The 22,083-nt window shown below is 49.4% G+C and overlaps 5 protein-coding genes across 5 annotated transcripts; 2 read left to right on the forward strand and 3 right to left on the reverse strand.

Annotated features, from left to right (window-relative positions):
- Window positions 1-417: 417 nt before the first annotated feature.
- On the reverse strand, window positions 418-2,719 carry PENARI_c006G02483 (aromatic amino acid ammonia-lyase; the record flags this gene model as incomplete). The annotated part of the gene is made up of 3 exons (XM_022630209.1): window positions 418-2,321; window positions 2,387-2,493; window positions 2,550-2,719. The coding sequence occupies 3 exons, from the start codon at window positions 2,717-2,719 to the stop codon at window positions 418-420; spliced, it is 2,181 nt and encodes a 726-aa protein (XP_022490038.1).
- A 2,507-nt stretch (window positions 2,720-5,226) lies between these two features.
- On the forward strand, window positions 5,227-7,081 carry PENARI_c006G11309 (MFS transporter; the record flags this gene model as incomplete). Its single annotated transcript, XM_022630624.1, has 5 exons — window positions 5,227-5,423; window positions 5,530-5,908; window positions 5,993-6,070; window positions 6,155-6,506; window positions 6,600-7,081. 5 exons carry the CDS (start codon window positions 5,227-5,229, stop codon window positions 7,079-7,081), a joined length of 1,488 nt encoding a protein of 495 aa, XP_022489917.1.
- A 237-nt stretch (window positions 7,082-7,318) lies between these two features.
- Window positions 7,319-8,894, reverse strand: PENARI_c006G08958 (uncharacterized protein; the record flags this gene model as incomplete). The annotated part of the gene is made up of 2 exons (XM_022630513.1): window positions 7,319-8,250; window positions 8,321-8,894. The coding sequence occupies 2 exons, from the start codon at window positions 8,892-8,894 to the stop codon at window positions 7,319-7,321; spliced, it is 1,506 nt and encodes a 501-aa protein (XP_022489903.1).
- A 622-nt stretch (window positions 8,895-9,516) lies between these two features.
- Window positions 9,517-19,021, forward strand: PENARI_c006G04145 (uncharacterized protein; the record flags this gene model as incomplete). The annotated part of the gene is made up of 2 exons (XM_022630285.1): window positions 9,517-10,023; window positions 10,085-19,021. The coding sequence occupies 2 exons, from the start codon at window positions 9,517-9,519 to the stop codon at window positions 19,019-19,021; spliced, it is 9,444 nt and encodes a 3,147-aa protein (XP_022489549.1).
- A 312-nt stretch (window positions 19,022-19,333) lies between these two features.
- cps1 (Gly-Xaa carboxypeptidase) lies at window positions 19,334-21,210 on the reverse strand (the record flags this gene model as incomplete). The annotated part of the gene is made up of 3 exons (XM_022630100.1): window positions 19,334-19,377; window positions 19,438-20,768; window positions 20,852-21,210. 3 exons carry the CDS (start codon window positions 21,208-21,210, stop codon window positions 19,334-19,336), a joined length of 1,734 nt encoding a protein of 577 aa, XP_022489623.1.
- Between the last annotated feature and the right edge of the window lie 873 nt (window positions 21,211-22,083).

The raw sequence follows: 22,083 nt of genomic DNA on the forward strand, positions 1-22,083 counted from the left end.
TCTTCCAAAAACGCTCGTTTGTGGGTTCTGGTCTGGGGTTGACCCTGCGCCAGAAAAATGGGAACATGTGCTGGATCCCCTCCGGTCGCTTTATAGTTTCTAGACTTGATGTCTTTTTGTTGTCTATACCCATCCATAGTCTGTTGGTGAAGGCTATGTGAGTTCTGCTGCGTGTGAGCCAGTCAATATATAACAAGCTGTCCGTTTTATTACATTCGTATGACACGATACAGGTTCTAGTAATAAGGATCTCCCGGAAAATCCTGATAAGGACTAGGTCGTAAAGAAAGAAAGTAGATGGCGAGACTAGTTTGGGAACGTACTATAAAGCTCTCGCCTCTATATGGGTGTGATCTGCCCCATGTTCAGCTTGCTCCTGGGTAAGTCAAAGAGTGCAAAACATAAAACATGCTCTATCTAATGAACACCATTACTTCCCTTAACTTCGTTGCTTCCTTTGACATCCCCCGCAGCCTGCAAGAATTCAAAAACCTCAGCATACAGTGATCCATCACGAACCGCTTCATAAATAATGGATACCCAAGATCCAATGGTCTTCTTGGGGCGGCCATCGATCTTGTTGCCCCCCTTGTCTCCAGCAACAGGGTGCTCAATCAAACCTCTATGCAGGGGAACTCCCAATTTCTCGCGCACGAAAAGATATATTGCCTTGGTGCCCTGTCCGAGATATTCAGAAGTGGTGGGCTTCCGGAGAAAAGTGTCGCGGTGAACCAAGTACGAGTCCAGAATAAGGGCTTCAAAGGCCTTGGAAATCTCAGCAACATTCTCAATAGAGACTATAGCAGGTATACGGTTGGCATGCACCACAAGGGCTGTTGCCAGCGATTGGGATGCCTTGTGGGCGCGTTCATCCGCATCGTAAGCAGCAGCATCGTACCATGCTTCCTCGAAGAGTTTCCAGAACGAGTCGAAGAATTCATGTTCAACGGCCGCAAGCCAGCCCTCGCTTGGCAAGAAACTCGTGATGAGTTGGCGGGCGGGATCTCTTAAGCTGGCGATGAAGGTCCGGTGGAGGGTCCGCAAATCCACGCCTTGGCAGCCTGTATACAGGCAGTTGGCGACAATCAAGGATAGGACCTCGACTGCAGCCATGGTCTGGCGCGCAGAGAGGAGACCTAGAGAATTGATGGCTTGGTTGTGCATCTCTGCGGATTGAACGTGGTTGCTGACTGGATTTGCGAGGAAGCCGAGTTCAGACGTGTAGGCAGCAGTGTTGACGTCGATACCCTTGAGGCAGAAGGAGAGGCTAGGGTCATCAGCCGCCAGATTGGGCGGGAGACCATTGCTTAGGTCGTGGTTGATCATCTCGCTAGTCTGGCTGAAAAGCATCTTGCCGATGGACTGCAAGGCCAGACGGATCTTCTCTGTAGCCGACGTGACTGAGGCGGCCTGGAAGTTGGCACCGCAATGGATGTCGTTGTCTAGAACATTGACAACGGGGTTATCAGACGTCGAGTTGAGCTCAGTATGGAGCTGCTTCTCAGCGCTGAGGAGGTCTTCGAGCTGCGGCGAGAGCCATTGGGGTGAGCTTCTCAATGCATAGCGCTCTTGGGCCAGCCCCGCCGAGAATCGGTCTTTAGTCTGCTCCAAACCATAGGACAGTTTTGATCCACAAAGGAATGTTCGGATGTTCTGTGCAGCCTCAATCTGTCCTTGGTGAGGGCGTGCTGCGGCAATGAATGGGTGTGCCCACTCGTTGTTCGCATACAGGGCCTCAGATGATAAAGCAGTCAGCAATTGCGACACTACAGCCAGCTGATTGGCTTCGTAACACCCAAGACTAGCAACAGCAGTGGCAGCTGCCGTTCCGTTGATGAGTGACAGACCCTCCTTGGGACCTAAAATAATAGGCGTAATTGAGGCCTCCCCCAGAGCTTGCTCCGCGGTGATGACGCGCGGTAAGCCCTTTCGACTGCCAACACGCACATAGACGTCCGGTGATCCCTGGATTGCTCCAGAGATATATGACAGAGGCATTAGATCACCCGATGCAGAGATAGAGCCGCGAAGGGGAACGACTGGTACAATATCTTGCTCTAGTAATTTGATCATGGTGTCAACAACATTGCGAGTCATAGCAGAATGGCCGCGAATGTTGGCATTACACCGGATGAGAATCATAGCCCTGGTCCAGGCGCTAGGCATACTGTGAGACTCAAGGTACTCATGACCACTGGGTGAGTCTGATTTGTCTTCCTTTGTTAGGATGGCACTCTGCGTATGCTGCATTAACGCTCGCTGGAGACCATATAAGTCGTCGGTGCGAGTATCCGCACTACCTCCAAAGCCAGTATTGACACCTAGGCTGTTGCGTCAGTCATACAACATGGTCACTTTCACAGTTATATAAGACAAAAGCGCTTACCATACAGATAGAAGCCCTTCGAAAGGTAGCCCTGCAGGGTTTGAACACTTGCCTCTATGCCGTGAACGACATTTTCGTCCTCTTTGAGGGCGAGCCCAACGCCGTTTCTAGTAGAGGGAAATATCAGCTACTGTCATTAAAATCTGAGTCTCTCCACACTGACCTCGCTACGGCAACAACGGAGGCGACATCCAGCGATTGGCCATCGATGAGAATGCTACCGGCTTTTATATGTTTATTGAACTTAGACCATGAGTTCAATGTCTGCTTAGCATGTGGAGTCGCCCATTGATGGTTGACATCATATGCGAGGGCTGGTGAGATGCTGCCCATGATGGAAAGAGATGTCGACTGTAAGTAGGGAAAGTTTGAACTCTTAGGAGTAGCGGATAATACTGTGAAGATTAATGAATTTTGTCGAGGTACAGTGGCTATTTATCTACTTTAAACAGTCCGAGTTATCTGACTAGATGGTCCTCGGTAAAATCTACAGAAAAACAAAAATAGCCTATCTCCAGGGAGGCGGCCTACACGTTTTCGAGACATGCAATAACTCCGGCCATCAAAATCGGGATTTCATGATTGTTAGGACCCACTCGAAATATAATTCGGAGACGGAATTGTTTTGTATTAAAACGAGTCTTTCTGCATGGTCTAACGTATCTAGTCCATGGCGATACGACTCGTGTCAAGAAGGCACGGAATTCGAGGTGGCACAAAAGCACGATAACGTAGCAATGCCGCCAAGTGTGACTAGACTATCCAGTCTACATAACCCCCAAATTCTCCGAATCCTTCTTGGAAAAGAAAAATGGAACGCTCCACAGGTACCGGAAATGAGTGGGTAGGGCGTATTGGAGTGCATTGCCAAGCGGGACTTATTGTTTTTTTTAGATGAGAATGAGGTGCCAATTGCGAGTTGAACCAACTTGAAAAGAAGACATTAGCAATTGCTTGACGCTGTTAACCAGTGATAATTACGACAAACTGTGTCCTTTTCTCCTTGGCATGTAGGGCACATTAATCCGTATTCTAAACTATATTGCCTTGAATATTGCGAATTATTTGCACCAAGAGTGACCATTGTACCGAGGTAGGGATAATCCCTCTAGGTAAGATCAACGAGGATTACTGTTGCATAAGTTAGCTACAGGGATAGTTGAATAACGCATAGGATCTAGACTATTTAGAGCCTTATAGCCTAATAAAACCCTATATTCTTTTAGGACGTCACTAAAAGGACCCCATGTTAAGCGTTTGGACCCTACCTATGCTCACTAAACCCGATTAGATCTCCTGCAGTAATTGTATTTCTATTGCATTAATCGGTAAAAATGTATCAATTTTTTGGCGATGCTAATGCCCCCGCGAGCGAGTCTGGTCGCAAGCGCTTCCCTTTCAACAATTTCACGTGCTTTTCATCTTTCCCGAGAATCGGCGGTCATGGATCCGAGGTACTTCTATTTAACTATGCATCCCCTAGTAAAATTTAGTTAGTACCATCCCTTACCGACGAGCAACTAGTTTCCTAGAGCTAAGAATACTTCCATTTACTATGCAACCACCTAGTTTAAATTAAATATCTACCAGAGACTAATTTCCTAGCAAGGAAGTAGTCCCAAATAGGAAACTGATGCTGATTTCAAAACTCTACCGATTTGAAGGAATCCAGCTATTCTGCGACAAATATTTTTGAAAAAAGCATGAGAAAGTAAAAAAATTGAGTCAATTTTGACGTGTTTCCTCTTGGGAAGATGTCCAATGCTTCCTGAGGCTATTCACAGTACTCTCCGACACTTCGGAAGCCGATCGGGCTAGGCATTCTCATCCTGGGATATCGATGGAGCTATTCTTAAGCCCTGAGATGTCGCCGGCGACGTAGGAATGCCTGCAAGGCAATGCCTAGGCCGCAGCCTGCGCTCCCTAGGTTGCCGGTGAAGCTATTCCCGACGCGTACGAGGCAGGACCGCTCACCGGCGATGTGGGGTGCTTTTTTTACTAGGGGGCTGCAAAGTACCTCGGATCCATGACCGCCGATGCTCGAGGCATTAGCATTGTCAAGAAATTGATACATTCTTACAGATTAATGCATTAGAAATACAATTACCGCATGAGACCTAATCGGGTTTAGTGAGCGTAGGTAGGGTCCAAACGCTCAACATGTGGATCTTTAGAGATGCCCTTCTTTTATATCTGTTTCCAACGTATGATATGGGTATTGTTATCTCTAAGCCTTTGAGCCCCACTCCGGGACTCCGCCGGATCTGCGTTGCCCGCCCGGCACTAAGCCGGTTTCGGTTCCAGCTACGTGTAGTTAATGAGCGTACCGGGCTAGTAATTTTCACTCTCTCACTTGAGGTTCGCATCTCTCTTCTTATTTAGATTGAGTTCGAGAGTAGATTCAGCTCGTTAGCCGATCCGCAGATCATATTAGACAGTCTGGACTCTTACCCTCGGACTTGCATCGTATGATCGTGATAGATAGCCTCCTGGACAGTGGGAGCTTTTATGCGACTGGATAGTATTGCCACTTTTAATATCCATCTCACCTTTGGAATCTAGTTTACTTGTATATGTGTCTTGACTGCCCTGGAGTGAAGTATGGACTGCCCAAACACAGCCTTCGAAAAGTGTCTATTAAGACAAGAAATTATCTTGTACAGATGGAATATACACCGAAAATACCGTATAGATGCGGTAAAATACACTAGTTATCTCTTTGATCGAATATTTAAGAAGGATCGCTTGCTGGATTTTGATCTTATTTTGACCAGACGTTGTTTAACTCACCTCAACTCCCTATTCGACACGCCTTCCCCCGTCCCCCGCAATTGGCAAATATGGCCTCGACCCATAATGCGAAAAAGGAGCCGCCTCTGACCTTGCCTGCGAATGACAGCCCCGGAGATCCAGATGCCGTGCCTGATCCCAACGAAGTGTTTTGGGATGACGACGCAGATCCTTCAAACCCTATGAACTGGAGCCCCACTTATCGTTGGTCACATATTGTTTTTGTTACACTTCTGACCTTTGTCACGTATGTATTACTCCGGTATACTCCGCAGGCGCTAGTGAGGCGGCCCGATCCCGCGGATCTGGCCAAGAATATGTGCATGTCACTGATGCATGATGTTACAACACAGCTCGCTAGCTTCGTCCATGCTGGCACCTGCTGTTCAGGATGTGATGAGGTCTCTTGGATCGGACAATGCCGAACTCGAGTCCTTTGTCGTGTCGATCTATGTGATCGGATTCGCCATTGGCCCACTGATCGTGGCACCGATGTCTGAATTGTACGGCCGCGCCGTTGTTTACCATGTGACAAACATAATTTTCCTTGGGGTTACCATTGGATGTGCCTTGAGCAGAAATGTGGGGATGTTTCTGGCATTCCGCTTCATCTCCGGCTGTGTAGGGGTAACGCCGTTGGCTTTGGGTGGAGGTACCATTGGTGACCTCATGCCACCTGAACGGATGGGAACCGCGATGGCTGTTTGGGGTTTAGGATCACTAGTGGCACCTGTAAGGCTCCTGTTTCGCTCCTCACGACCTTATTCATTTGTCTCGGCCGAAAACCTTCTGATATTGACATTACATCGTGTCTAGGTTTTCTCTCCCATTGCAGGAGGCTACCTAAGCGAGGAACTTGGCTGGAAATGGATCTTTTGGGTTATTGCTATTCCGGTAAGCGCTGGCGAAACCAAACCATGAAAGGGCATCGTATGCGGAAGCTAGCGACGGAGTACGTTCTGACTCAAAGTGGAGTAGATGGCCATCCTTTCCATCTTATCTCCCTTCTTGCTTCGTGAAACATACGCCCCGATACTACTGGAAGCTAAAACTCGGAGACTTCGTAAGGAGACAGGTAATCCTCAATTGAAGTCTCGTCTGGATCCTGGGGTCCCTCGCCGGGAAGTCATCTTTACGGCTCTCATTCGTCCTCCCAAGCTTCTGTTGACGTCGTTTGTGGTGACGATAATTGCACTAGACGTAGCAGTGGTATACGGATATCAGTATCTCGTCTTTACTACGCTGGCATACATTTTCCAGGACAAATATCACTTGTCCACTGGCATATCTGGGTTGGTTTACTTAGGAAATGGAATTGGGACCATTTTGGGTAAGTTGATTCTCGCACCACTTCTCTGGCTTCAGATGACTTGAAACCCCATGGTTTATGTCGGACCACCTAATGAACTTTTCATTGCACCAGGCATCTTCATCATTGGCTACGCGTCGGATAAAGTCACCGAACGAAAGAAGACGAGAGCATCCGCCTCGGGCAAAGATGTCCAGCCAGAAGAGTACCTGTGGCCTATGCTTCCTTCGGGCCTGGTAGCTCCCATCGGTCTCCTTTGGTATGGATGGTCGTTGCAGGCGAATACACCCCCAGTGGTCCCAGTCGTTGGCCTTGGATTGTTTGGGTTTGCCATGATGGGCATTTTTCAGCCAGCGCAGGTATATTTGTTGAATGCTTTTCCGATACATTCTGCCTCCGCCCTGGCGGCGATGAATATTCTCAGAAGTTTGGCCGGGGGCTTGCTGCCTCTCGCAGGTCAGGGCCTGTACGATGCTCTGGGAATGGGATGGGGCAACAGTCTCTTGGCATTTATCGCATTGGCGTTCGCTCCTGTGCCCTTTCTTCTGAAAAGATATGGGGCAAAACTTAGGATGAAGGACCGGAACATGAAATGATATCTATCCCGGGAGATGTGGTGCGACAGTGTTACATAGTTGAAGGGAGCCGAAAGAAGAGTTCCGACGTCCGAAGGGCGACCATGTACACACTCGATACACACTCGATATTTCTCTCTCTCTATCATGATAAATTCACCTTTGAATTTGAATACAAAAAGACCGCTGCGAAGAATCTTAAATTTTTATGATGACCACAAGCTTTAAACAGCGATATCGCAAGTCCTTCGACGCCATTCAGGGGTCACTTTTTTCCTTCGGAATCCGAACACAACTTGTTAAGCATCCGGATAGAAAAAACAGACCAGCTGCAACCATATACGGCAATCCAGCTAAAAGCCCATCTTCCTGCATGCCCCGACGAAATGCGGCAGCCAGGATAGGCCCGGAAACCATGGCACCAGTGCTTTGGGCGAACCCAATCGCCGTGTTCACAATGCCAACTTGCGATGGCGATGCCAATTCCATGGCCAAGCTTCGCAGGGCTGAGTAGAATCCCCATCCGAATGCGAGCAAGCTGACGCCTGCTATGAATACCGCCGGAGAAGTGGAAACGGCCATAACGGCCGCACCCAAAGTTAGAATCCACACACTACCTTGGACAATACGGAGATCTTTGGCGGTAGGGGACAGATGTAATTTTTTATTCAGCCAGTCGGAAAGACAAGGGAGAATGAACAATAAAGTGACGAGATTGATAATGCCCTTCAGCGTGATGAGTGAACTGGCGCGCGCAATGCTCCAAGAAAAGCGGTTCGAGGCATATTGAACAATAAGCTGTAGCGCTTGGCGACCGATGCTTGCAAGTAGAAATGCACCGACAGTGCAAAAAAGATTGGCACTCCAGGATGTCGTAGAGGGGTTTTGAATGTGGTTCCATTGCTGCCGTATGGCATTTTTCCAACGTAAAAATGTTGAATCGTGCACTGTGGTCGAAATATGTCCTTCTTCTTGACCCTCCTGCTCCTCCAGAACCTGTTGGTGATTGCATGGCGCAGGGTTGAAAGGTATGCCGGAGATAAAAGCGGCTCCGAGCAGCCCCAAACACTGAAAGAACAGACCCAGCAGGGAAGGAATCCATGGGTTCCACGACATTAAAAATGCAGCAATCGGAGTAGCGAGAATTTCGCCTAGTAGAGTCGCCGCAAATAGGATGAAGAAAACGGATGCTCTGAACATAGATAATCCTCGTTAGTCAATTTGCAACATAGGAAAGGTATCATGACTACCTTTGATTACTTGGCACTAGATCGGTAACCATAGCATAGGCCATAGCGGTCGCTATTTGGGGACCGCCGCCGATGATTTGAAAAGCGGGCGTCGCCCAAATCATCCGTTGCGGCAGGACGGAATTAAACAAGAAGATCAAGCGCATGGCAGTCTCTTCGAGAATGAGCCCAGTCAAGCTAAGTGCCAGAATGGGCTTACGCCCTATGCGATCAGCAGCAAATCCATATGGAAGCGCAAGGAGAATTCCGGGTAGCTGGTCAAATGTGTCTTTCCAACCGTTTATCAGAGCTAATTCTCGTTGCACTTGAGGCGATTTGCAGTTGTCATCTACCAGCAACAAGTTGCTCCCTCGAGCCTGGCGACAGATAATTGACTCGAGAATTCCGATGTGAGGAGCATAGCCAAGGTAGTTGCCAAAGTCAGCGGCCACGACGGAAAGGCATACAAGGAGCAAGAGACGGCGACGGGGAAGGGAAGTGATCTTTGGCTGGTTGTCACGGCCAGCCTCGAGGGCCCCTAAGAGGGGCGCCCGCTCGTCAAGCTCCTCCGGTGGTGAGGATGCTGATGGCTTTCGCGCAGGCATAGCAGGCAGGGGTGGGTATTGGTCTGGATTCGGTTTTCCCGTGAACCTCTTGTGAGGGAGCGTTGGTGGAGTTGCCTGATGAGGATATTGCTAAAACAAAACAAGGTCCACTCGGCGAAGGGAATTCCAGGGGCCGTGCAGGGGAAGCTTAGGGCTGAGACGCCGAGAGACAAATGAGGCAATATTATAGTTACATCAGGCGATCAGGATTCTCCGACGGACGCCCGTCTCCTAGGTGCAAGCCGGAGGCTTGAGTTGCCAGGGTCCTGACGCGTGTACCCCTGTCAGTTTCGCCATCTCTCCTTTTGTATTTTGCAACTCTCAAAATCCAACCGCGTAATTTTCAGATCTCAATTTACAGGTATTGATCGCTTTCTCTTAGCCAATCATATTATTGCTAGAAACAATGGCGATGTTTCTGCGCGATGCAGCTAGGAGAGGGCCTAGGTATGTCAATTAATGAAAACTGCCGATAGACTTCCTAGATTGGGAGACTGATGCACCAACAAGCTATGAAGAGAATCAGGGAAGCATTAAATGTCTCTTAAGCCCGACCTCGCAAGGATATCTCATGCCCACCCAGTGAACAGTACTTTGTCCTCAAAACTCGAAGTATCCCAAAATGGCTCATCAATTCTGGCAAGATGAATTTGCCGACCTTGAAACTTCTCCGTACCCAATTCTCCCTGCTACAAGTTATCAGCCTAAAATCAAGCGCATCATTGAGTACAAGGTAGACTGGCCGGATTGGAGCCATCTTCATGATGATCATTATACCTTGTCCACCAGATTACAGGCCGCATGGGCAATACTGTTGGCTCAATACGCCAATAGCGAGGACATAGTGTTTGGAACAAATATCGGCAGCCAACGAACGGCTCTGGACAGAGCTGACAATGCGTCAAATATCCATCGCACCTGGAACTGTGTCATGCCTTTGAGAGTTCCAATACCCTGGCACTCAGACCTCGCAGAGTGGTTGCGGAACGTACAGGCTCGAGTTGAAGCTATTGAAAAGGCCCAGGCATGGGGAGGATTGGACCGGATCAGGTCCTGCAGTCCACAAGCGGAAGAGGCTTGTGATTTTCGCACAGTGCTCCTGATTCAGGAAACGCAAGCCGAACAAAAGGTGGTGAAACATCCTACTGTTTTGGACAGAACTTTGAACGCTGATCCGTGTTTGCCATTAGGATACCCGACCCCTCACGAGAAAAGGAGCCTGCAATATGGGTAGTGTGGCCCTAATTGTGGAATGTCACCCGTCTACTCGCCCCTGTAGCCTCTCTGTACGATTGCACCTCGACGAGACTATTTTGAATGCCGTTCAAGCCAAGCAAATGATGTTTCAGTTTACAAACCTTGCCCGCCAGCTCTGTGAAACGAATCTTCACAAGCAAGGAAAACGGATCGTTGACCTTGACATTTTGTGTGAAGAAGATAAATCTCTCATCTGGAAATGGAACGGATCCCGTCCGCGGAAGAACGACATCTGCGTCACCGATCTGTTCAGTCAACAAGTCAAGAGATGTGCAAATCGACCAGCCGTGCATGCATGGGATGGACTTCTTACATACTCTCAGTTGGATGAACAATCGACGCTACTGGCCAAGTACTTGCTGCACTCCCAGATCGCCAGTCCGGGTGGAATTGTTCCTGTCTGCTTTGATAAGACTGTATGGACGACAATAACAATATTGGCTATTGCGAAAGCTGGAGCGGTCTTCATCCTGCTTGATCCGTATCAGCCTCGAGGTCGTCTAGCAGCAGTCATGGCTCAAATCCAATCGTCTACTATTTTGGCAAGACCAGACACGGCTGAGCTAGCTCAGTCCATCACCGATCATGTTGTGATTATTGATGAAGGATTCAGTGAGGGGAGTTCTTTTGAGACCACTGTGTTGGGAGACTCAATGTCGCCATCATACCATCTCTACATCGTCTTTACATCGGGTAGCACCGGGACACCCAAAGGTGTCACTATATCGCATGCAAATCTTTCCTCCGCTGTTGCCCACCAAGCACGCGCTCTTGGATTCGATACAGGCGTACGTACCTTTGATTCATCTTCCTATACCTTTGACGCATATGTCTGTAATACCTTCCATACTCTCCTGACGGGCGGTTGCCTGTGCGTCCCATCAGAGGCGGACCGAATCAACAATTTGCAAGCGGTTTTGCAGCAGATGGATGTCGAGTTTGCCCAATTGACTCCCTCAACCTCCCGGTTGCTGGAACCCAATAAGCTCCCACGCCTACGCACGTTGATTCTTACCGGCGAGAAAATCAACCGCACTGTACTTGACCCGTGGCTGCAAACGAACGGGCGAGTACGTGTCATCAATGCATATGGACCATCCGAGTGTACAATCATGTGCGCGACAAACCGAAACATTACCTGTGTCAAAGACGCAGAAAGCATTGGTTTTGGTCTGGGTGCCACACTCTGGATCGCTGATCTGCATGAAATCAAACGCTTGGCGCCGGTCGGGGCAGTGGGTGAGCTTCTCATCGACGGGCCTATCATTGGCCAAGGATATCTCGGTGATGAGCAAAAAACCAGGGAATCTCTGGTGCAAGTTCCCAATGGCTATTTGCCAGGGGTGGCATTAGCACCAACCTCTCCAATGTTTCGTACTCGCGACTTAGCAAGATATAACCCGGATGGTTCGATTTGTTTCATTGGGCGCGCCGACACACAAATAAAGATCAATGGACAGCGCGTTGAGATCGGCGAAGTTGAATATCATCTCGGTCAGCTCTTACCTGAAGGGATAATTCCAATCGTGGAGGCGGTACAGTGGCCCTCTGGCCGGAAGCAGCTTCTGGCGTTCATCTATCGTGGCGAAGAGGAGACAGAGTCATATTTTGAAATCAAATCGCGGGTAGGTAGCCTGATTCTGGGACTGGACGAGAAACTCTCCGACAGACTGCCTCGATTCATGATACCGTCGGCATTCTTCCCGCTCGAAACAGTCCCCATGACAGCCTCGGGAAAGACAGACCGCAAGACGCTCCGAAACATGGCGCTCAGCTCACCAGATCAGCTATTGGACCCTTATTCGGTGGAAAACTTTGAGGCGCCATCGATGGATGATGCAAACAGACCGTTGACCTTGGATGAGCAGATTCTGTGTCGGCTCTGGACACAAGTGTTGATCATTCCAAACGAAATTCCAATTCGAATCCATGACAACTTTTTTGCTAGGGGTGGAGACTCACTGGCCGCTATGCGTCTTGTAGCATTGCTTCATGATGAAGGATACGGTGGAATCAGCGTTGCAGACATTCTCCGGAATCCACACCTTGCCGATTTAGCAAAGTTGGTACGAAGACAAGATCAGCATGACCTGTCCGATGCTGCCAATCTGTGTACTGATCCATTTACATTGCTGCTGGGACCGAAGCCAGACCAAGATGCGATAAATGCGATTCGCACCAGACTCTCGGAGAGCTGCCAGTGCAATGCGGCTGACGTAGAGGATGTATATCCCTGCTCGCCTGTTCAGGAGGAGATGATGGTGCTGGCAGCTCGAAATCCGCAGTCATTTGTAACACAAAATGTGCTGACTTTGGAGCCCGATGTTAATTTGGAAAGGTTTGTCCTTGCGTGGAAGAACGTGTCATTGTCGATCCCGATAATTCGGACGCGAATTGTCGATATGAAAATGAACCATCTCAGCGGTGATAAGAATCACAACTTTGCTCAAGTTGTATTGAAATGGTCTATGTCATTGTCTCAATACCCAAACCTGGATGAGTCTCTTCGATGCGAGCGGGAGGGCATGGGAGTCCATGAGCCACTATTCAAGGTCGGGGTTGTTGATCGTTCTTCCTCTGACGGAAAGCCAAACTCTCGGAGCCAGGTCGTCTTTACAATGCATCATGCCGTCTATGATGGTTGGCTCCTGAATCGGATTGGCGATGAACTATCTCGCGAGTACAATGGCTTGAAAGAAGGAAACGACTTGGGAGGAACTCTAATTCCATACCGAAATTTCATCCAATACCTTCATGATTTAGACTCAACAGCAGCCGAGAACTTCTGGACAGATCATCTCCAAGATGTCAATCTGGTTGAATTCCCAGCGCTTCCCGAGGCAAATTATAAGCCGTACGCAACGGCTGTTGCGGAGCTCCATGTGTCTGAGGTCGACTGGACAAACGCCAACGGCATTACAGCAAATACTATCGTCCAGGCCGCCTGGGCCCTTGTCTTGTCCAAGCACTCCGGAGCCAGTGATATTGTTTTCGGGGCGACACTGTTAGGCCGACAAATCTCGCTGCCTGGGATTGAACGAGTGGGTGGCCCGACCATTGCGACTGTACCGATACGCATAACGGTAGACTGGGAAGAGCAGGATGTGCTGGATTTGCTTCAAACCACACAGAACCAGGCAGGGCAGATGATTCCTTATATGCACTATGGAACTTCTCGCATTCGTCGCCTGAACTATGATACAGAGCGTGCCTGTCAGTTCCATACATTCCTGGTTGTGCAACCAGCGCCGCAACCCTCACAATTAAGCCCTCAGTTGCTATTTGACCTTGGAGGTGGCCGTGACGATATACAGGCTTTCAATACCTATGCAGTCATGCTAGAGTGCACCTTGACCTCAGATGGCCTCGATGTTCGAGCGAGCTTTGATGAAACGATTCTGACCAAGGTGAAGGTTGAGGAAATGTTGGCAGACTTCCAGAAAATCCTTTCTGTCCTTTCAACAGCGCCAAAGGAGTCCTTAAGCCTGAGAGACCATGGTATTCTAACACCAATAGAGCGAGATTATATTGCTGCTCTTCGGAGGCCAGGCCAGAAGATCCATGTTCTTCATGCAGAAGCTCGTCTTAAAGAGTGTTTACCGGATGAAGTGACAGGTTGCGCGTTAGATATTGTGAGCCTCCCAGGGATGTCCAAACAGCTGGTGGCTTTTATTTCTATGGTAGAGGAAAATACGCCCTATTCGAAGCTGCTGAATGTTCTTTCCGGGCCGCTTGCTCAACTTCCAGAGAGACTCAGCCGACACATGCTGCCAACGATGTTACTTGTGCTTCCCCAGCTACCAGTGGTAGAGCGAGGCCAAATTGACCGAGATCAGTTGCGCCAAATAGCTTCCGAAACACCAACAGATCAGTTCCTGGATTACTCGGCTTTGCTGAAATATCGAGGGGTCCACGATGATCCACCACAGACGAAAGCGGAACTGGTCTTGCAGCGACTCTGGGCAGCTACTCTTGACATTGACCCTTCTTCAATCAGTCGACAGACCTCATTCCTGTCTATTGGCGGAGACTCACTTTCGGCAATGAGACTCGTTGCTCGTCTTCGGGGTGAAGGATACTCCTTGGAAGTTGCCGACGTGCTGCGCACCTCCCGCCTAGCAAACTTAGCCACCAAAGTGATTGAAGAGCTCCCCAACGATAGCGCACTGTCGCCCATCCTGGCTGAACCATTCTCACTTCTCGACCAACCTGTCAGTAAAAAATATCTGGCTGAGGCCTGTCATCTTCATCCATGGGAGATTGAGGACGCGTATCCTTGTTCCCCCGTCCAGGAGGCAATGTTGACACGGACCGCCGTCCGAGCTACTGAATTCGTCTCTCGTGGTCTTATCTCGCTTCCTGTGAATGTTGATGTCAATCGCTTGCAGGAAGCTTGGAGCACAGTAGTCGCTGAGACTCCGGTCCTTCGTACTCGTATAGTCGAGTCCGCGGGGCAAGGATTGTTGCAAGTTGTTACAAGAGCGGCGGTCCCATGGCTAGAGTTTGAGAGTCTGGAGAAGGTAGCTGAGCTATCCACCGGGATAGGGCAGCCCCTGCTTTGGTTTGCCCTCATAAGATCCGCTTCGGAGACGGACAATAGTTCTTGTGGCACTGCAGCCCTCTTGATGACAATTCACCATGCAATATATGACCGATGGTCCGCATCCTTGGTCATGAAACAGGTTGAGTCCATCTATGGCAACGAGACTCCAACGAAGCTAGTACCATACAGCCGCTTTATCCAATATCTTGTGGAGGAAGTCGATGAGGAGCGGTGCCGGGAATACTGGAAGGGCTATTTGGCCGACTGCGCGGCACCGCAGTTCCCTGCTTTGCCTAGTCCCAAGTATCAGCCAATGACCAACATGGCCTCCAAGAGAGAGCTGTCGGGTATCGACTGGCCCAAGGACTTCACCCCTGCAACAGCTTTGAAAGCCGCTTGGGCTATACTCATTTCTCAGTATTGTAACTCTGACGATGTCGTCTTTGGGTCGACCGTTATGGGTAGGCAAGCACCTCTCGCTGGGATTGAACTGATTGCGGGCCCAACAATTGCCACAATTCCCATTCGGGTAAAAATGGATTGGGAATCTTCGCCTCTGCATAATTTGTTACAGGACATCCATTCGGCGGGAACAGAAATGATCCCATTTGTGAACTATGGACTCGGCCGTCTACGAAGGTTGAACTCAAATACCCGCCAGGCCTGTCAATTCCAATCTCTACTTGTTATTCAACCCCGAGACAAAAATGGCAGCGAGAACAATTTCCTTTTCTTGCAGCGAAGCGATGATGATATCAAGGGACATACGTACGCCATGCTTCTAGAATGCGTCTTGGGTGGCTCATCGCCAGTATCATCGAATGATGCAGTCACGCTGAGCCTGAGCTTTGACGACCAGGTCGTCGATGGACCACAGGCAGATCGGATCTTACTTCAGCTCGAGTACATTCTTAGGCAATTGTGCAAACACGAAGATACGATGGAAAAGACATCACTTTCTGAACTTGACCTGTTACCGCAGCAGGATCGACAGCAGATCTGGGCATGGAACGCAGTCCTCCCAGAAACCATCAACTCTCGGGTTGACAAACTCATCGCGGATCGAGTGAGGGAGCAGCCGAACGCACACGCGATCAGCGCCTGGGATGGTCAATTGACCTACCGGGAACTGTTCGACAAGGCTCGCCAACTTGCCTATTGGCTCGTGATAGAACAAAGCGTTGGACCAGAGGTTCCAGTCCTCCTATGCTGTTCAAAAAGTGTGTGGACACCTGTAACTATGTTAGCAGTGATCATGGCTGGTGGCGTGGTGGTTCTCGTGGACCCATTCCAGGCCGTTAAACGCTTGCAAGCCATTACTTCGCAGGTAGATGCCCAGCTGATTCTGGCTTCGGCAACAACCAAGGGGATTGCTGAAGAGATCACTTCTTCCGGGGTGTATGTGGTGAATGATATGTTCATTCAAGGCCTACAGGATCCACCCACGGTGGGAGACTACTCTTGGATTCCATTTGTCTCAGGGAGCAACGCTCTATACGTGATATTTACTTCGGGCAGTACAGGAACTCCCAAGGGTGTCGTCATTACCCATGCCAATGCCTGCAGTGCTGTGGTCCACCAGAGGAGAAATTGGGACTATGATAACACCACTCGGGTATTTGATTTGACCTCTTACAGCTTCGACTTTGTGTGGTCGCCGTTTCTCCACGGCCTCTCTGCGGGTGCCTGCATCTGCATTCCCTCCGACGATGATCGTCGTAACAACATTTCGGGTGCAATCCGTGAATTTGACGCCAATTACATTAACATCACGCCTTCTCTGGCTCGATCTCTGGACCCAAAATCTATTCCAGGTATAAGGAAGGTCGTTTTCGGAGGCGAGGTCCTTCGGTTCGATGATGTCACTAGATGGGGGGAGAAAGTCAGGGTTATGAACGTGTACGGTCCGTCCGAATGCACAATTATCAGCACATCAGCGGTCTATGAGGTGGATTTTACCAGAAGCGTGAACATTGGCCAAACTCATGGCCTGAACGCCTGGATCACAAGCTGCAAGCAGCCAAACAAGCTGGCGCCCATTGGTGCCATTGGAGAGCTTGTTCTTGAAGGGCCTTTGGTTGGAAGGGGGTACCTGAATGATCCTAAAAAGACAAGCAGCAAATTCATATCGAATCCTACCTGGCTATCTCCAATCGACGGTGATTCGAACTCTCATCGCCCGCGGGGACGATTGTATCGAACGGGTGATTTGGTGTATTGGAACAGCCACGGTAGATTGATATTTGTGGGCCGAGCGGATACGCAAGTCAAGATCCGTGGACAACGCGTAGAATTGGAAGACATTGAAGTCCATGTCAGCCGGTTCCTTGGCCCCTCTTTCATGGTGGTGGCTGAAGTCATCGAGATAAGCAACACTGAAGACTTGGGATATAGCTCTCAGAGGCTGACTGTGTTATTGTCGTCTCGCAGCTGGAATGAAGATGCAGATGTTACGACTGAAGAACGGCAGCACTTGACAACCGCAAAGCGCGAAGAGCTTAATAGGCATCTTATGCGAACTCTCCCGGTGTATATGGTTCCCTCGTCCATCTTAGAGTTGAACCAGATCCCCCTTATGCCGTCGGGAAAGGTTGATCGCAAGAGGCTCCGAGAACTTGCAGTGCATGTGAAGTTGGAGGAGAGTGAACAAGTTGCACCAGTCGAGGAGCCACGAACAGACTACGAGTATACATTGAGGGAGTTGTGGTCGAACCTGCTAGGAATATCAAAAGACAAGATCGGCCGCCAGGAGAATTTCTTTGATCTAGGAGGCGATTCCCTGATGGCCATCCGCTTGGTAGGGGTTGCTCGACAGCAAAACCTTCCCTTATCGGTGGCGCTCATCTTCCAAAATCCACAGCTCGGTCAGATGGCAGCTCAATTATCAATTCCTTCTAAGGAGGAGGGGACACAGCATTTTGATCCTCCCGAGACTAAGGACTGCTCCCCTTCAATGGAGTCCCCAAGGGAAGCGCTTCCCGGGAAAACCCAGGTTGCAAGCCTTCTTTCAATCCCCGAGAATATGATCTGCGACATTCTTCCAGTCACTGACTTTCAACGATATGCCATTCGATCTGCGTTCACACAACCCCGCACTGAATGGAACTATTTCTCCATGAGATTCAGTGGCCCTCCTGACACCACGAAACTGACTAGTCTCTGCCATGAGCTTGTATCGTCCCTCGATATACTGCGATGTGTTTTCCTGCCTCATAAATATGATGGCCAATACATCCAAGTTGTTTTGCGCGCCTTGGAAACAAAGGTCATTGTCACCCGTGAGCTTGATGAGCCATTGGATGAAGGGTGTGCGGAAGTCTGCTTAAATGAACTTCATGAGAAGCTAATGCCCGGCTCGCCCTTTGTCAAGTTCTTCATTTTCGAGGCTCAAAAGCATAATATGTCTCAATTGGTGATAGGGATTTCCCATGCTCTCTACGATGGAATCAGTCTGGCACATATGGCGGAATATATTGGCGCGCTGTATGACGGACGACCAGTCCCAGTTGTCGGTCAATTCTCTTCTTACATCAACTCGATCACTCCTGCTACCTTCAATCCTTCTCGAGCCGCTTCTTGTGCCTACTGGCGCTCCCTATTACAAGACGCACCGGTCCCAACTAATATAATCTCTGATAGTCCAAGACTTATTTCCGGAAAGCGAATACGCATGTACAGGGAGGTCAAGTTTTCTCATCCTCCAAAAGGTGTCACTGTGGCAACGGTGTTCACTGCTGCATGGGGTGCAGCCCTTGTCCGGATCAGTGGAAAAACTGATATCGTGTTTGGCCGTGCCGTCTCTGGGCGGACATTGACCTCTTCCACTGCAGACCATGAGGGTGTCATGGGACCGTGCTTGAATCTTGTACCTGTGCGGATGAAGCTTTCAGACTTTAACTCTGTCGGTCCATTCACTGCCGCAGACAAGTCCCGCATCATCAAATCGCTTCAGTCCCAATTCATCGACTCCATCCCCCATGAGACCATCGGGCTGTCTGAGATTGTGAGGTGGTGCACCGATTGGGGACAAGATATCTCCGAATTTGGCTCCGTATTCTACTTTCAAAACATTGATACGGAAATCTCTGTTCGAGCGGAAGGCCAGGGCATAGCCTTTTCCCCTCTCCCACTTGACCGACCAGATCCCCCCGAGCCACTCCGGCTAAATGTCCTGTCTCGGGGGGAGAATCAATACACGGTGGAACTGTTGGTGCCAGAGCAAATGATGAAAAGCAACACTGTCTGGTCACAGCTTTTGGATGCGATGGTGGAGTGGTTTGATGCTGTTCCTGACAGCGATAATCACCTACCTAAGTATCTCCCATAAGCTAAGTTACAACGCGTTACTTCCTCACTACCAATATGGACTGGTACATTCTAGACCCCAGGCTTCTTTCATTGTTTCCGCAGAGATACAGAATTCCAAGCGTAAGACTTTAACCTATATGGTTCGAATTTGGCAAAGTAAAACATAAGAGTGAAAGCATCATATGGACAGAAAATACCCTGTTTTCCCCTTGTGTTTCAATGCGCCTTCTGGGCTTCAGGGTTAAATAAGCCCGTGTGACCTTCTCTATGGTAGTGTGGGTTTATTCCTACTGGTTTACATACATCATAGTGCTTCGTATCCAGGCAATATTTACTCGGACTTTTCGTTCCAATCATCAAAGGACCGAATCAGATCTAAAAATCGAAGTTAGTCAGATTGTCACCCACGGCAGTAAGCAGAAAGGAAAAACAAACCGTAATACAGCATCATGCCTTCCAGATGCACATCCAACCGAATACGCTCATCCACCGTGTGAATGTTTAGCGTTCCGCCTGCCCGAGCTGGACTCCAGCGGTAAATATTCTTCGACAGAGGCCAATAGAAGCGTGTGTCTGTGTTTCCGGTCATAACATCACCGGAAACAACGACTTTAGGCTTGGTGTCGGATTTGGAGAGCGGGTTCGGGTGCGATTCAAAGACGCTACGTGCGACGCCAGAGAAACGCGCCCACACTTTCGAGGTGAGAGGGTCCGTGGGTGAGATTGGAGCTGGGATAAGGGGAACACTGAGAGGGGAGAGAGTGATAGTGCGGTCACTTGCATCTCCCTCCGTGGATTCCTCCACACCAGGGAATGCAATGCGCATCGTGAGGTTGTGCTCTTCGGCGATAGGAGTGATAAGTCGCACAGCGCGCTCGCGAAGCTCATCGGGTGTCTGGTGAAGTGCAACGCGGTAATTCACCACGGCCTGAATCTTCTCCGGTAGAGCATTTGTCTTGACACCTCCATGGATCAGATCTGCGGCCTGTGATGTTTGCATGGTATACCGGACCGCGGGACCGCGGGAGCTGGCAACAGCTTCTCCCAGAGCGGCGGGATCCTGTGCAGCCAACTTATCCGCAAGCCAAGTCTCAACGTGGTCGGGCGAGTAACGAGCCTGGCACTCGAGCATGCCGTGTGCCGGGTGGTCAGTATCCAACCAGGCAGGGAACAGCTCCTTCCGCTCGAGCTCATACAAGATCTGAGCCATGATACCAATACCAGTGTGCGCAGGCGGGATAGAGCTGTGGCCACCAGGGACAGCAATATCAAGGATCAGGTCGAGACTACCCTTCTCGCCGACAGCGGGGAGGGCATACAAGACATCATCGTTAGCATCAGCTTCATTGCCCAGAGTCTGCAGACCCATGCCGCCCTCGTCAAGAATGAAGTCGAACGCATCCTTGCCATACTTCTTTTCAAGTGCCGCTGAGATCGAACCAGCGCCCAGGAATCCGTGCGATTCCTCGTCGAAGCCGAAGGCAAACAAGACTGTGCGCTTGGGTTTCCAGTCTTGCGAAAGAAGGTCTTCGACTACGGACATCAGTCCAATCAGCACGTTCTTGCAGTCGCTTGCGCCGCGACCCCAGATCCATTCACCGTCGAAAACACCTGCAAATGGCGGGTGAGTCCAGTCTGAAGGATCGTCGATCGGGACAACATCTTGATGAGCCATGAAGAGGATGGGCTTGCGCGTTGTGTCAGCTCCTTTGAAGGTGAAGACTAAGCCGAGGCGGTTAATATGCTCAACCTCTGCGCGGTCGTGTCTATACAATGAGCTTAGTACTTTCCCCTATCTCTTTGCTTTACGGCTTCATGTGCCATTCAATGTTTAGGGTATGTTTCTTACACCAGAGGAAACATTTTCTCCAATAGCGATTGGAACTTCACCACAGGCTCGAATGCATCGTCATACGGGTCTTTCATATAGTCGCCCACGGTAGTTGGGATTTGGACCGCGCGTGAGAGACGATCGGCCTGGCGAGCGCGGAAAGCCTCGTCGGAGAGGAAGATTTCAGACGAGTGCAACCCATCATTCGGAGTTTCCACCTTTGGCGCTTGAGGGCATATTTCCTGAGCAGAAGGTTTGGATAGAAGATTGTTGTAATAGCTGGAGAGATCGGCGTCGGGGAAGAGAAGCTGTTGTGCCGGGATGTTGAGAGCTAGCGATGGCACAGAGACCAACCCGAGAAGAGCAACAGGTTTCATTATGGAGTGCTAATTATTTCCAGGTAGAAAAGGCTGAGGGACCGGAACGGCTTTTGAACAAGGAATTGCTCATAGTTTATAGGCAGCACGTAAGGGCCTATCTTATCTTCCCCTCTCTTTGGCTCGGCTGGCGGGCTTTGCCGAACGCGAATTGCCCTATCAGAGCCGCCTTTTTGCCGAGAGTTGGGGTTTATTGTAGTATTGGGGGGTCGCCTTGGATTGTAATAAAATCTTATTGCAGATATTACGGCTGAATATTAAGAGCAAGTAAGCAATATTGGCTGTCAAGCCATGGAAGACTAAACTTATTAATATACCTTGGCGTTAACTTAGGAATAGCTAAGGTACCTGTCAGAACGTTAAAGATAAAAGTTCACTTAACTTATCGCGAATTCAATACTTCGCAGGTGGAGGCCTGGCAATTTATCCTCGCCATGGTCGGACTGCAAGTCTGAAGTGCCATAATGAACTGAAGCAAATTGACGTTCTTTAAGTACAACTCCATCGCGTGCATTATTTGCAACAACTTCAGATATCCGGTACATCATGGATCGACTCCTCAATCAGTTCAGACGAGTCTCCTCCTTGTTTTCGTCGTAAAGCCAGCCGAAGGCTTGATAGTACCAATTACAAACAAACATGCAGGCATAGTTATCCGCTGTTAATACATCAGGAATATCAGTGGAAGATGTCCGAAATAATTTTGAGCCGTGAATGGAACGTGTACTGACCATTCTTTCCAATTTCCGGATTGACTTGAAGTGTGAGATCCAGTTATTATGTTTTCTTCCTTTTTCTTCTTTTGCTAAAGAAGATCGAAACAAAAATAAAAACGCACACACAAGCCATCCATTTCCGCCAAATACTCCTGCG

This window comes from Penicillium arizonense, assembly GCF_001773325.1.
Source record: "Penicillium arizonense strain CBS 141311 chromosome Unknown PENARI_contig006, whole genome shotgun sequence".
Taxonomy (NCBI): domain Eukaryota; kingdom Fungi; phylum Ascomycota; class Eurotiomycetes; order Eurotiales; family Aspergillaceae; genus Penicillium; species Penicillium arizonense.